The sequence below is a fragment of the Python bivittatus genome, unplaced genomic scaffold (genome assembly GCF_059951505.1).
Source record: "Python bivittatus isolate LINGU-HERP-01145 unplaced genomic scaffold, Pbiv_v1 ctg000470_np1212, whole genome shotgun sequence".
Taxonomy (NCBI): Eukaryota; Metazoa; Chordata; class Lepidosauria; order Squamata; family Pythonidae; genus Python; species Python bivittatus.
This window is the reverse complement of record NW_028277065.1, coordinates 3,472,264-3,484,931: the sequence shown is the minus strand read 5'-3', so window position 1 is coordinate 3,484,931 and position 12,668 is coordinate 3,472,264. Positions and strand designations below refer to the sequence as shown.

Genomic DNA, 12,668 nt, shown 5'->3' with positions numbered 1-12,668 from the left:
AGTCATTAAAGATATAATTAAAACACTTTTATACAAGTATTTAAACTAAAACTTTTAAAAAAAATTTATTGCTTTTTAATTAATAACAAAAAAGACAAAAACAAATGCAAAATGCAAAAAACAATCATACACTATCAAAAAGAGGAGGGAAAAACTTTTAAAAGTGCTATTACAAAAAAGTGACAAAAATGCAACAAAAGAAATAAAAACTCAGCATAGTATATCGTTATAACAGTATATAGTTACAAATCTAAATATATTTATCTAATGATACAAGCTAAAACTGAATGGATGTTGAATAAGTATAAAAGTATAATTTATGTTCTATATGTCATTAAGATGAAAACAATTGCCATAGTCCTCAAGAATGTAACAAGTTAGTTCTCCTATAATTTCTGTTGTAATCCCAATACATTCACTTTGTCTTAATAACCATCATAAAGTATGTTCCTATGTTCTTAGCATGATACCATTGCATTAAAAAAGAACTTAGGAAATGGGCATAGAAGCAACATTTTGAAGACTTTTCAGGCACATGATGGACTTCTGAGGCAGTATGCTCAGTCCACATAATCACAGAGTTCCAACATTCAACATTTGTGGCACTTACAGGAAAACAAGATCTGAACATTCCTGAGATGGATGAAGGAAGCCGATACTCTTAAATTAACATCTCCAGTTTCAAACCGAAATGCACGTGTAACTCAGCTGACTTTCCCCATGACTTTGCTCAATGCCTCTTTAACATCCTTGTTCCTCAGGCTGTAGATGATGGGATTCAGCATGGGAGAGACCAGAGTATAAAAGACTGAGGCCTTTTTCTCCTGGTCTGGTACATTATTGGACCTGGGTTTTAAGTAAGTGAAGCTAAGGGTACTGTAAAACATTGTAACCACAATGAGGTGGGTAGCACAAGTAGAGAAGGCTCTTTGATGACCTTTGGTTGAGTGCATACTGAGCACCACTCTGGCAATGTTGATATAAGAAATCACTATGAAGGTAAAAGGTACCATGAGTACAATCACACTCAAGGCAAAGATAAGGGCCTCTGCCATATATGTATCCATACAGACCAGTTGAAGCATTGCTGGTAACTCACAATAGAAATGATTAATCTGGTTGGGTCCACAGAAAGGGAAAGTGATAGCAATGGCTGTCAGTACAGCAGCATTAAAAAATGCCATGATCCAGCAGACCCCTGCCATCTTCATGCATACACGCATTCTCATAATGATGGGATATCTTAGAGGCTGACATATTGCCACATAGCGGTCATAGGCCATGAAAGCCAGAATGAAGCATTCAGTCATCCCACAGGAGATGCTCAGGTTAAATTGGGCCATGCATCTATTGAATGAAATTATATTGACACCAGAGGCTAAGTGTACAAGCATCTGAGGGACAGTGATTATTGTGAAAAGGATGTCCAGCAAAGAGAGGTTCCCAATGAAAAAATACATGGCTGTGTGGAGGTGGGACTCACTCCAAACCAGGAGGATAATGAGGCTATTGCCAAGCACTGTGGCCAGAGCCATGAACAGGCACATCACAATGAAAAGGCGTTGGAATGTAGGAGAACTGGTAAAGCCAAGAAGAATAAACTCAGTCACTGTGGTTCTATTTTGGCCCCACATCTTCTTCTTTAGTTGGCACCTGCAACAATAAAAGGAAGTAAACCAGCAGGAAACTCTTCTTTCAGTGCCACGCTCAGGAGCAAGTTGATGTCACATTATATCTTAAGGTTTAAGAAGTAGCTCCTGTGACATACTGGGCCCACGCTTTTAGTCTAATCTCTCCCCCCTTCCAACACCTTCCCACACAAAAAGCCATTTGTTTGATGTTCTTTTATGTTCCTTGTCAATTTGCTGTTATTTTCCAGTTCTGCCCAACATCATCCTTTCTGATGCAGTGAGGTTACATCTTTTCCACAATATGTTTATATTCAATAAAAGGAGTTAAAATTCATCAAGACATTGAACTGATAGAATTCTATTTTTTTTAAGCTGAAATTTGATGAGAACTCAACTGTTAAAGACATATCCTCTATAGTTTATAAATTAAAGCTTATTTTGCTTCCCAACTTCTTTCAAGTTTATTGTTGGACACATAGTCAGCCAGAGGTTTAGACTGGATTTGGCATTTTTGTCCATCTATTGAGTCCTTCCCAAGGACCTGGGATGATATTATCATTGCTATTACTCTTACCATTTATCTTTGCTTCTGCATGGTGGAAGAATTTTTAGCATACTTGCTGGTTCTTTCCTATGTGTGAATAGGATCATACAGACTTCTAGATCAAGAAAAGTCTTACTGAAGATACTTATCTGAGGAGCAGGTATGTTGTGCACACAGTATTTTGCAATCATACACAGACATAAATTCACATAATAGTCTATTCCTAATTGGCATCGTTTATGACAATCTTACCAAATTAGAAGGAAGATCCTGGTTCTGTAGACATGTATAAGACTGTGGCTTTGCTTGGACCTGCTGCTCCATCACATGTATCCCATATCTGACCTGTAGATAAATTTCTGTGGGTGGGGATTGTTCTCTGTCCTGTTTGGTTACAACCAGAGAAAGACATTGAACTAGTGCTCAAGAATAGAAGCACCTTAAAACAATTTTTTGCAAAGCATGTTAACTTGGTTGGAATCCCTTCCCTTGTAAGGTTAATGGAGCCATGTGCTTTGGAAAGCTTGTGTGATTTCAGAGGCTTTTCCCAGTTGTCTGCACTTTCATATACACGCTTGTCAGACTCGTCACTGGAAGCTGAAGTCAAGTCTATCTGCATTCATACTTGCAGACATCTGGGGATGGCTTTCTAAAAGATGTGGCTACCTTAACATTTGAAGGAGAGGTACTTTACTTAGACATCCTTTGCAAAGCCCTTTTTTTTCAAATACTTTGTGCAACTCCATAAAAGGACTGCTAAATATGTTCAGCAAGTTTTGGGGGAAGAGGTTCTCCTGCTCCAAAAATCAAGAATATTTTGTCACTACGCACGATTCATTTCATTTCATAAAGGATTATTGTGGTTCAGAAAGTAAATATATTTAATTCTGAATAAATGGGAGGAGGAGGAGGAGGAGGAGGAGGAGGAGGAGGAGGAGGAGGAGGAGGTGGTGGAGGGGAGTTTAATTAAATTCATTTCTGTATCCATGTATGTTGTCCTCATTATTCATTGTTTTGGAAGCATTCTCTTTGTTGGAGAAAATATCCTGTGTGCTGGTATTTTGCTTTGAGTAGCAGACGAAAGAGTGAGGTTCAAAGACTTCTGTGATCTTTTCAAACATATAGACATGCTTGAATATATAAACATATTCTTTCCAAAGTAAATAGGGTGGTCTAACAGGATACAGTTAGTGTGTCTGTCTGTATGAATATAAACATGTTCTCCTCATCATCTTGAATATTTAGTGCAAATACAATCTAAGAGAGTGTGAGGCTACCTTTGTTTAGCCTTCTTAACGTTTCCTGTCCCCAAACAGATCCCTTTTCATACAATGCATAGACATAAGTTAATTCTTCCCACCTTAGGATCCTTATATGTATTCCATTTATACAACCAATAAGCAAGCACTGAATATCTGAATACCAATACAACATAAATACGTATTTATCTAAAACAATCAAACACAGAAGTACATCCCTAATAAATTATGACATCAAGATATTAAGATTCCAACTTCTCCCTGCAGTTACCATTGAGAAAAAGACATCTCAGAAGGAGTTCTGACTCTTATGTGGAACTTACTAGCATATATTACAAAGAGAAGAATATATTTTGTCAGTGCCTCCTCCATTATTTACCTGATAATCACGTAAAAACCCTTCCAGATGCTATGGTGTAGATCCCTTGTGCAATGTCAGCTGCACAGGTACATCAAGTTTTGGTCTTTAAAAATTACAAATATATCAGTGGCTGTGCTGGTCCATTTGGAAAAATGTATATATATGGATACATGTAAATATACGTACACATATAAAAAAACCAATGGAAATATAAAAGTAAAACAAACCAATACAATACCTTTATCAGGTATTACTAAAAAGCCCCAAAGAAGAGTTAAACAAAAAAAAGAGAAATGAATGATTGAATGATCTACTTGTCCTAAGTGTAGATGAAATAGGACAGATAGCATCTTATCTTCCATAGTTTACCTAAGACATTAAATCCTTTTTAATGTCTCAAGTAAACTATTTATTTAACTAAACTAATTAAGTCTCATTATTTTGTATGGTCCTTGGGGATATTACTGCTTGGAAATCCTGTTAATTTTTAAAGAGGAAAAAAAAAATCCCCATCATGGAGAGTCATTTCCAGAAGAATTCAGATCTTTCCCTCAGAATGTTGAAAACAGAAAAACAACTTAGGGTGTTCAAAGTTTGTTTCAATTACTCATTGATCAACATTTTCTTATAAATAAAAATCACAAAACAAAAAGGCTTCCTCGCTAAGCAGTGGCACAGAGCAGCCACACTACTTTCCAGTGCTTACAAAAAGTGGCTTCTGTGTAAGTGGAATGTAGGGTCCAAAATGTCTTCTGCTAAAATGTGGCTGTTGGTGAATTGATGTTTGATGCTTTTCAAGGTGTAAGGTGGTTCTCCTAACTGAATAGATCTACAGTATTTCGCATTTTGCTGGAAATCATGCTAGATTTTCAGTATAGGCATAAAATAAGTCAGGCAAATTCCAGTTGAACTGGGTTGCTCTGGATGGACTTTGTACCTTGACCATGTATTATGCAGGGACAGCCCAGCCAAAATATTCTAGTGAGATATTTAAACTTAAGCCTATTTAAGAAATGATGCAACTCAGGGTGAATATAGTTCTCCCAAACAATGACCACTGGGTTTTATAGAAGGACAACCCAATGAAAGAATGGAAAAGAAGTTTGTGAAGCAATATATATTTCAATATAAATATTCCTTGTGTATTATTATGTGCAATTTCATGAAATAAGTTTGTACAGAATTTCTCAATGCATAGTATTCTGTACATTTTCCCACATATAAACAAACAAACAAACAAATAAATAAATATCTCCTCTTAGGATGAACTTTTTCTGGGAAAACAAGAGATTTTAGTAGCTTCCTTGTGCAACCTGTGTTCATGGCACAGCAGGATCTTTTAGATTGATTATAGATTTTAGTGTAAAATAAATACATTGTAGACTTCTTTTACATTTGCAATTATTATCCTATTTGAGATAATTTGCTTCTTTTGCTGCTGGATTTCATGAACAAAAAATCCCATTCTTTTGCATCCTTATAGTGTCTCATGCATGTATGCCTAGAATGTGTCTACTCAGTAGCTTATCTATGGAGCTATTACTCATATTTTTGACAGCAATTGTTGAAAAGAGTGTTTTTCAAACTTGGCAACTTTAAGATGTGTGGACTTCAACTTTCAAAATTCCCAGTTCTAGGAGCTGAAGTCCACACATCTTAAAGTTGCCAAGTTTGAAAAAACACTGATTTAAATTATGTCATTGCTAAATTATTACAATTAATTAATTATTATAATTACAGGTAATTGTAGCTATGGCTACATAGAAATTAAGTTAAATTCAAACCTGGGTCTGGTAAGAATTGGATATTGGTTTGCATAGCTACAATTGCTTGTTCCATGTAAGGTGGTTTAGTTATTTTTAAGGGCACCCCACACAGTAAGGGCTGAAGGTGGGACCTCTCCCCACAATCACCATTGGCTGAAATTGACCATGGAGAAAGGAGGCAAACTAGCACAGCACCATGCTGCCCACCCCCAATCATCTTAGTCGATCCAGAAGGATACCATGGTGGATGGCATTGAAAGCTGCCAAGAGATCAAGTAGGGCAAGGATAGATGCACAACCTCCATCCCACCCTCACCAGAGTTCATCCAAAAACATGAAAACTTGAATTAATAGTAGTGAAATATAACCTGAGATTTTTAGAGTATGGGAACAGATTACACTTTTTTTTAAAAAAAAAATCTTCTCAAAGTGTTTTATAATATAATATAGGGTTCTTTTAGATTCTCTAAACATTCACAGAAGAAATCAACAGCAGAGTCTTCTTAATCACCGGATATATATCCATTTTTTGGGACTTGTTTCATATTTAAGAAGTGAAAAACAGATGAGTCTAGTTATATGATCATGATCTTTTACAGCATTATATTCATCAATGATGTGAGAATAGGAGAAGAGTTTTATACATTGGATCAAATCAATACTTTCTTTTAATTCAGGGTTTGAGGTTATATGTTTTTATCACTCTGTTTCAGTGGAGGTGATGTCCTCTTGGTTTTATTTGGGTGTATATCACCAACTCTCAGAATGTGTTGAGTGGGACCACAAAACGCAGCATCCATACCAGGATAAAAGAACATGAAAGACACTGCAGACTACAGCAACCAGAAAAATCTGCAGTAGCTGAACATGCTCTCAAGCACACTGGACACAAAATCCTATTTGAAAACACAGAGATACTGGACAACACCAACAGCCACTATACCAGGCTATACCGGGAAGCCATTGAGATTCACAAATACCAGCACAGTTTCAATAAAAAAGAGGAGAGTCTAAAAATCAACAAAACCTGGCTACCAATCCTGAAAAATACAGCCTGCAAAAGCTCAATGATCTCAGCTCAACCACCAGGATGTGTGAACAGTTCACACAATGAACTTGCTAATCACCCCTAGCAGCCCCTTGTTAACAATTCAGTAGAAGAAAAAACCCTGCCTAATCCCCAGGAAGATACATACAGATGCAGACACCAAAACAAGCAGCCACTCAGTAACCCAACCCCCATCCCCCCTTCCCCCTCCCCCGATCTCTATAAATACCCACAAAAGGGTCACATCACTCTGGGCACAGAGAGAACTGCTCCTGTCTGTGCTCCTGCACTCTGAAGATGCCGGTCACAGGTGCTGGCGAAACGTTAGAAAGCAAAACTTCCAGAAAATGGACACATAGCCCAGAAGACCCACACCAGCCATCGTACACCGGCCGTGAAAGCCTTCGACAATATAAACTCAATATTCTTCTCCTCCTCCTCCCCCTTTTTTTTTAAATGCAAGAAATATATTGGGGGGGGGGGAAGGATTATTTTAATGAACATTCTAATCTAAGGAGACATTTTATTTTTAAAATGGCACTTAAATATTTACGGTTTCCATATTTTTTTGTTTTGAATCAAAACTGAGATTGCTTTTATCCTTCTTGGTGCACTGTAAGCTGAGCTGTATCATACTATAAATATCAATAAATCTAACGTCTTCTAATATCCAAGTCCAACAATAATGTATGAGTAGCATGTTTACAACTGATTTGATGGTGGGTTTTTAAATCAGTTGTCTTGCTCTGGGACTTTAGCATTCAAAAAGACAAGCACCTGCCATATCACACCCGAGACTTAACAATTGCTGATCAGAAAGACAAAAGAAGTCTGGACAGTGGCCATTGCAGTGCTTGGAGACAGCAGAATAGAAGAGAAAGAACTGAAGAAAATCACAAATACAGTGACTTGCAAACAGAAGTAGAATGACTGTGGCAAAAGAGAGCAAAGATGGTACCAGTAGTAATAGGTGTCCTGGCTGCAATCTCAAAACATCTGGAGCACCATTTGAACACCATCAGCATTGGCAAAATCATCCTCAGTCAATTGCAAAAAGGAACCTTTACTTGGAACAGCTTATATCCTGAGACAATGCCTTTAATGCCATCAAGCAACAACATCTGCCTATCCCAGGTCCTTGGGAAGGACTTGATAGGTGGATAAAATGCCAAATCCAGCCTAAACATCTGGTGCACCATGTGGCCAACAATAATCTATTAAACTTGTATGCTGCCCAACTCTCAACGACACTGGGAATAATAATCAGGCTTTGTAAGGATGAGTGGGGGGGGGGGCGGGGAAGAGAACTTAAATCTCCCATGGCTTCGAATAGCCCTAGCAATGGATAGAAAGTTTGCGGCCTATCTAGATATTTCAGTAGAATGATCTCTCAGAAGCTGATCAATAACCTTGAATTGCATTTGGTCTCATAACTGATTAAAAAGGGGTGCAATTTGCTTGAGGTGCCAGGCATGTTATTAAGGGCAAGTTAAAAACATGTGAGTCACAGATTCAGCTATAAGGTCTTAACCAACACAGAAAGGAATATTATGGTATTTTCCATCATTCCCACTGAGGGCAAGGTATTGTCCTATGCTGATGTAAATGTCCATTTATGTGAGCTATGAAGAATATGAAAACCGTGCAAGCTTTGTATCTTTGTGCATGCATTGAGAAGCATCTGAGAATTTTGTCAGAATGATGAAATGCGTATTGTGACATTGCAACACAACGTAAGCTCCAACCATTACATTCGTGGGTCCAGAATTATCATGCATGCCAAACTGTGTTGATGTCAGTAATATTACAAACAACAACTCAGCTTGATTGTTAGTCATTAATCTAGAATGTGGAAAGATTAAAAAAATTGTAAAAGAAAAGAAACTTATTAAGGGGCAATCAATCAATCAATAAAAAATCCAGGATAAATAATGTCTATTTATCTTTTCCAAAATATATAGGAACTCTGGTCTTTGATGTATGGCTAACTAATCTTTATTTAGCTAAGAGTAACTATGCAATGTTACATATGTTTATTAATCATTTAAGTCTGTTTTGCTTAATTAGATTGACTCCTATAAGGACTTTAGAATTTCAACTGTACATATATAGAAAGCCTATTTCTGGAGTACATCTAACATAACTATGTACAAGCTATGGGACTTATTTGAAGATGTGGGCAAAAAAAGAAAAAAGAAAAGAAAAATTAATTCAGATGATTTCTGAAAAAGAAGTCATAACATTTCCATAAATCGGTAGATAATTTTGATTATGCAACATTGTAAATCTTTAAATCTATTGTACACTAGCAAAAAATATGAGCAGGTATTGGTCTGATTCCTTGACAGTCAGTGTTCTATTGACTTTAAAAGTTAAGTAGAAAATTCCTTCCAGATATGTAACTTGGAAAATGAAGGACATATATGTTGGCAATATGCTGATTAGAAAATAAAAAAAAGTTGCTCTACTTTGTTTAGGCACTATAGATTTGAGATTATTTTAGTCAGGCTGTTTCATGGAAGAAATTTCATTATAGCATCACTTAATTAGAACAGTTTTATCGTTATTTTCAGTGAACGTAACTGTAATTCCCTGTCCAATCAGTTGTCATCATCCTTATTTCTTTATAAGCCCCAGAAGGCAGATTAAGTGGCAACATTGTATTAGAAATAGAGATATCAGTCCCAAGAGCTATATAGTTGGTGAAGTTATATACTTGGGGAAATTATTCAATATTTAGCTATATCTAACAGCAATTATTCTAGTCTGTTGTCAGAGTTTAATCTTCCTTTGATAATTTATTTGGAAGGTAAGTTAGGCCTATACTATTATTATTATTATTATTATTATTATTATTATTATTATTATTATTATTATTATTATTATTATTACTTCTATCATACTTTTCAACCAATTATAGAAATCAAACATTCACAAATTCAGTATGGATTTTGGCTTTATTGCATTCCATCTCATTAACTGATTAATTAATATTGTATGTTGAAAAATGCTTATCTTGGGCTACTTTGCTCTTTTTTTTTTTTTAATAGAATTTTATTTGACTGCATGTATTCATGCCTGCTAAGAATTCGTGTTCATCTTAACCTGAATATTGACCAAAGGAATGACTTTTAAGACAGTCACTTTTCTACATCTGTAGCATGGAAGTGGCATTTTTATAATGAATCCATACATTCATTCGATGGCTAAGTCATTCAGGTTCAATGCTGAAACAGAGAAAACTACTAAGAATGAACCTAGAAAGTGTTATAGCTGCTTAAAAGGCTGAGCACTGCTTCTTAACAATAAAGAAAATAGAAAAAAGAAAAAGTTGAAAAATATGGGGCTGCTGTTTTGCATATGGACTGTGTTTTCTGCTGAATTCAGCTGAAGTTCTGCAGAAACTTGCTTAATTATATGAATCCCTTTGCACAGTTTGAAAATTACTTTCAAGATTCCCCAGTTATTTATATTTGTACCTGTATAGAATATAACCTGATCTTTGTCACAATATCTGAAGGTGGAATATGATGAAGAACTGAAGAGAACATTGTGACCAGCTGCACTTATTTCATTAAAAGATAAAGTGATGTCACTATTTTTAAATTAGAATGCTGTATGGTACTCTTGAAATGTAGCTTATTCAATGGGCCACAGTTAAATACAGCATGAGTTATTGTGATACCTGGATTAAGTCATGTCAAGCTACTTTCCCTGTTGGCTGCCCAAACAAGCATATGAACATGCACAGTCACATTATAATAGCATTGTAAGATGACTATTTTTTGATGGAACCAACAAAAATGAGAGTGCAGATTACATTATGTGGGTGGATAACAAGATCTTTCTCAAATGTATGATACTGAGCGTGCTGCAGATGCTAGATTCCACTGTTCATTGGATGGTGTTTTCTTTTTAGGTTTTCTGGTCATCAGATGAGCGTTCTTCTTCTTATGGGGGGAAAAAAATGAGTGTCTAACCTCTGACAAAATGATGAATGAATCTGCTCCAACAGAATTCCTCATTTTGGGCTTCTCTGGTCTCCAGGACCTGCGGCTGTTACTCTTCTTTATCTTTCTTGCCACATACATCTGTACTCTGGTGGGGAACATCTCCATCCTCACTGTTGTTTGCCTGGACCCACAACTTCATACTCCCATGTATTTCTTCCTAGGAAATCTCTCTTTTCTGGATATCTGTTATACCACCACCAATGTCCCCCAGATACTTGTCCACCTCATGGCACAAAAGAAGAGTATCACATATGCTGGATGTGTAATTCAGCTCTATTTTTTTCTGTCTTTTGTGGGCACTGAATGCATCCTTCTAGCTGCAATGGCCTATGATCGCTTTGCAGCCATCTGCCATCCTTTGAACTACACTTCCATTATGAGAAGAGTCCTTTGTCTCCAGTTGTCTGGTGCGTGCTGGGTAAGTGGTTTTCTCAATTCAGCTCTTCACACTTATTTTACATTCCGTCTGCCATTCTGTGGGGCCAATCACATCAATTATTTCTTTTGTGATATTCCTCCCCTCCTAATGCTTTCATGTGGAGACACAACTTTAAATGAGATCATCTTGCTTGTTGTTGGGGTCTTTATAGGATGGACGCCATTTGTTTGCATTGTCCTCTCTTACATTTATATCATCTCCACTATCATGAAGATACAGTCTAATGAAGGGAGGATCAAAGCTTTCTCTACCTGCACTTCACACCTGACGATTGTCATCTTGTATTATGGAAGCTCCATTTTCACCTATGTCCGGCCAACATCAACATACTCATTGGAGAAAGACCGACTCATTTCTGTCCTTTATAGCATTGTCACCCCCATGCTAAACCCTTTGATCTATACATTAAGAAACAAAGACATTAAGAATGCCCTGAAAAAGATTTTTCCCAGGAAAATGTATTCAAAATGAGAGCACAAATGTGTTATACTGTTTTTTCCCCCCTTTCATTGATTGGAAAATGTAGAATTCACCTTGTCTGTCACCATGGAGCAGCAGTTATGAGCAGCAATTATGTCTTTGTGTGCCTGTATACAAACAAACACACACATTGTGAAGGTATGCTATTTTTTGTGTGTGCATGGAAACTCAGGCTCCTGTTTAAAATAAAATTTTGAAATTCAGTTGTCAAATCTTAAATTGTCAATAATTACCTTTCTTCCTAGGAACCCCACACAGTGTACTTGGATCTCCATCCCCCCATCCTGTCTCTTAATTAAGTTAATCTGACAATTTTGGTGAATGATGTATTGAATCAAAATTAATTTCATTTATGTCATTGTTTTAATATGTGCTTCAACTGTTTTTTTTTTTTAATCTTAGTGTTTAGATGGAGAGAGAGAGAGAGAGAGAGAGAGAGAGAGATAATAGATAGATATAGGAATTTTTCATTTGTTGTGCCATTTCATAACATACACAATTTTTATATTTGTAATATTTTCATTGTTGTATTTAAGAGAAAAATGGAACATCAGATCAAAGAGGAGTTAGTGAAATTGTACTTACATGACTAGGATAGGTTCTATAAAATTCAACAAGACTTACAACTTAGTAGTTCTAGGCCATATACAAAGTTCATTGTGATATCTATTCAGATATTTAGTTATCCATTTCATCTAATTCTTAAATCCTTTTCACAGCCAGTTTTCTCACATCAGTATATGGGGGATGAAGTGAAGGGAAGATACAGGTAGAGAAGATGAAGTCATCATACAAATTCTGAGCAAAACAAAGGTTTTTAATCCCTTTATCCCAAAGGATGATTTATTGTACAAAATAAAAATTTCTTCCCAAACAAAACACACTTATATTCTCAGTCTTCTGTTTTTCTCTGTTATTCCATGAATTATGTCTCTACTTATAATTTCTGTGAGCTCTATATTACTATGAATCTTATTCTATGTTTTTCTTATCCATTGTTTTTGCAAAGTTGTCCTCTGTCTCCATCTGTTCTATATCAGGCAGACTTTGGTTTTGCCTTCTATCCTTGCTGCTTTCTCGGCTGTGGAGTATGGGGAGACTCCTCAGATGAAGTTAGCTATCCTTTG

General features: G+C 36.2%; 1 protein-coding gene across 1 annotated transcript; it reads left to right on the top strand.

The window, feature by feature from the left end:
• Window positions 1-10,599: 10,599 nt before the first annotated feature.
• Window positions 10,600-11,532, top strand: LOC103049288 (olfactory receptor 5V1-like). The gene has a single exon (XM_007442456.3). It carries the CDS (start codon window positions 10,600-10,602, stop codon window positions 11,530-11,532), a length of 933 nt encoding a protein of 310 aa, XP_007442518.1.
• The last annotated feature ends 1,136 nt before the right edge of the window (window positions 11,533-12,668 follow it).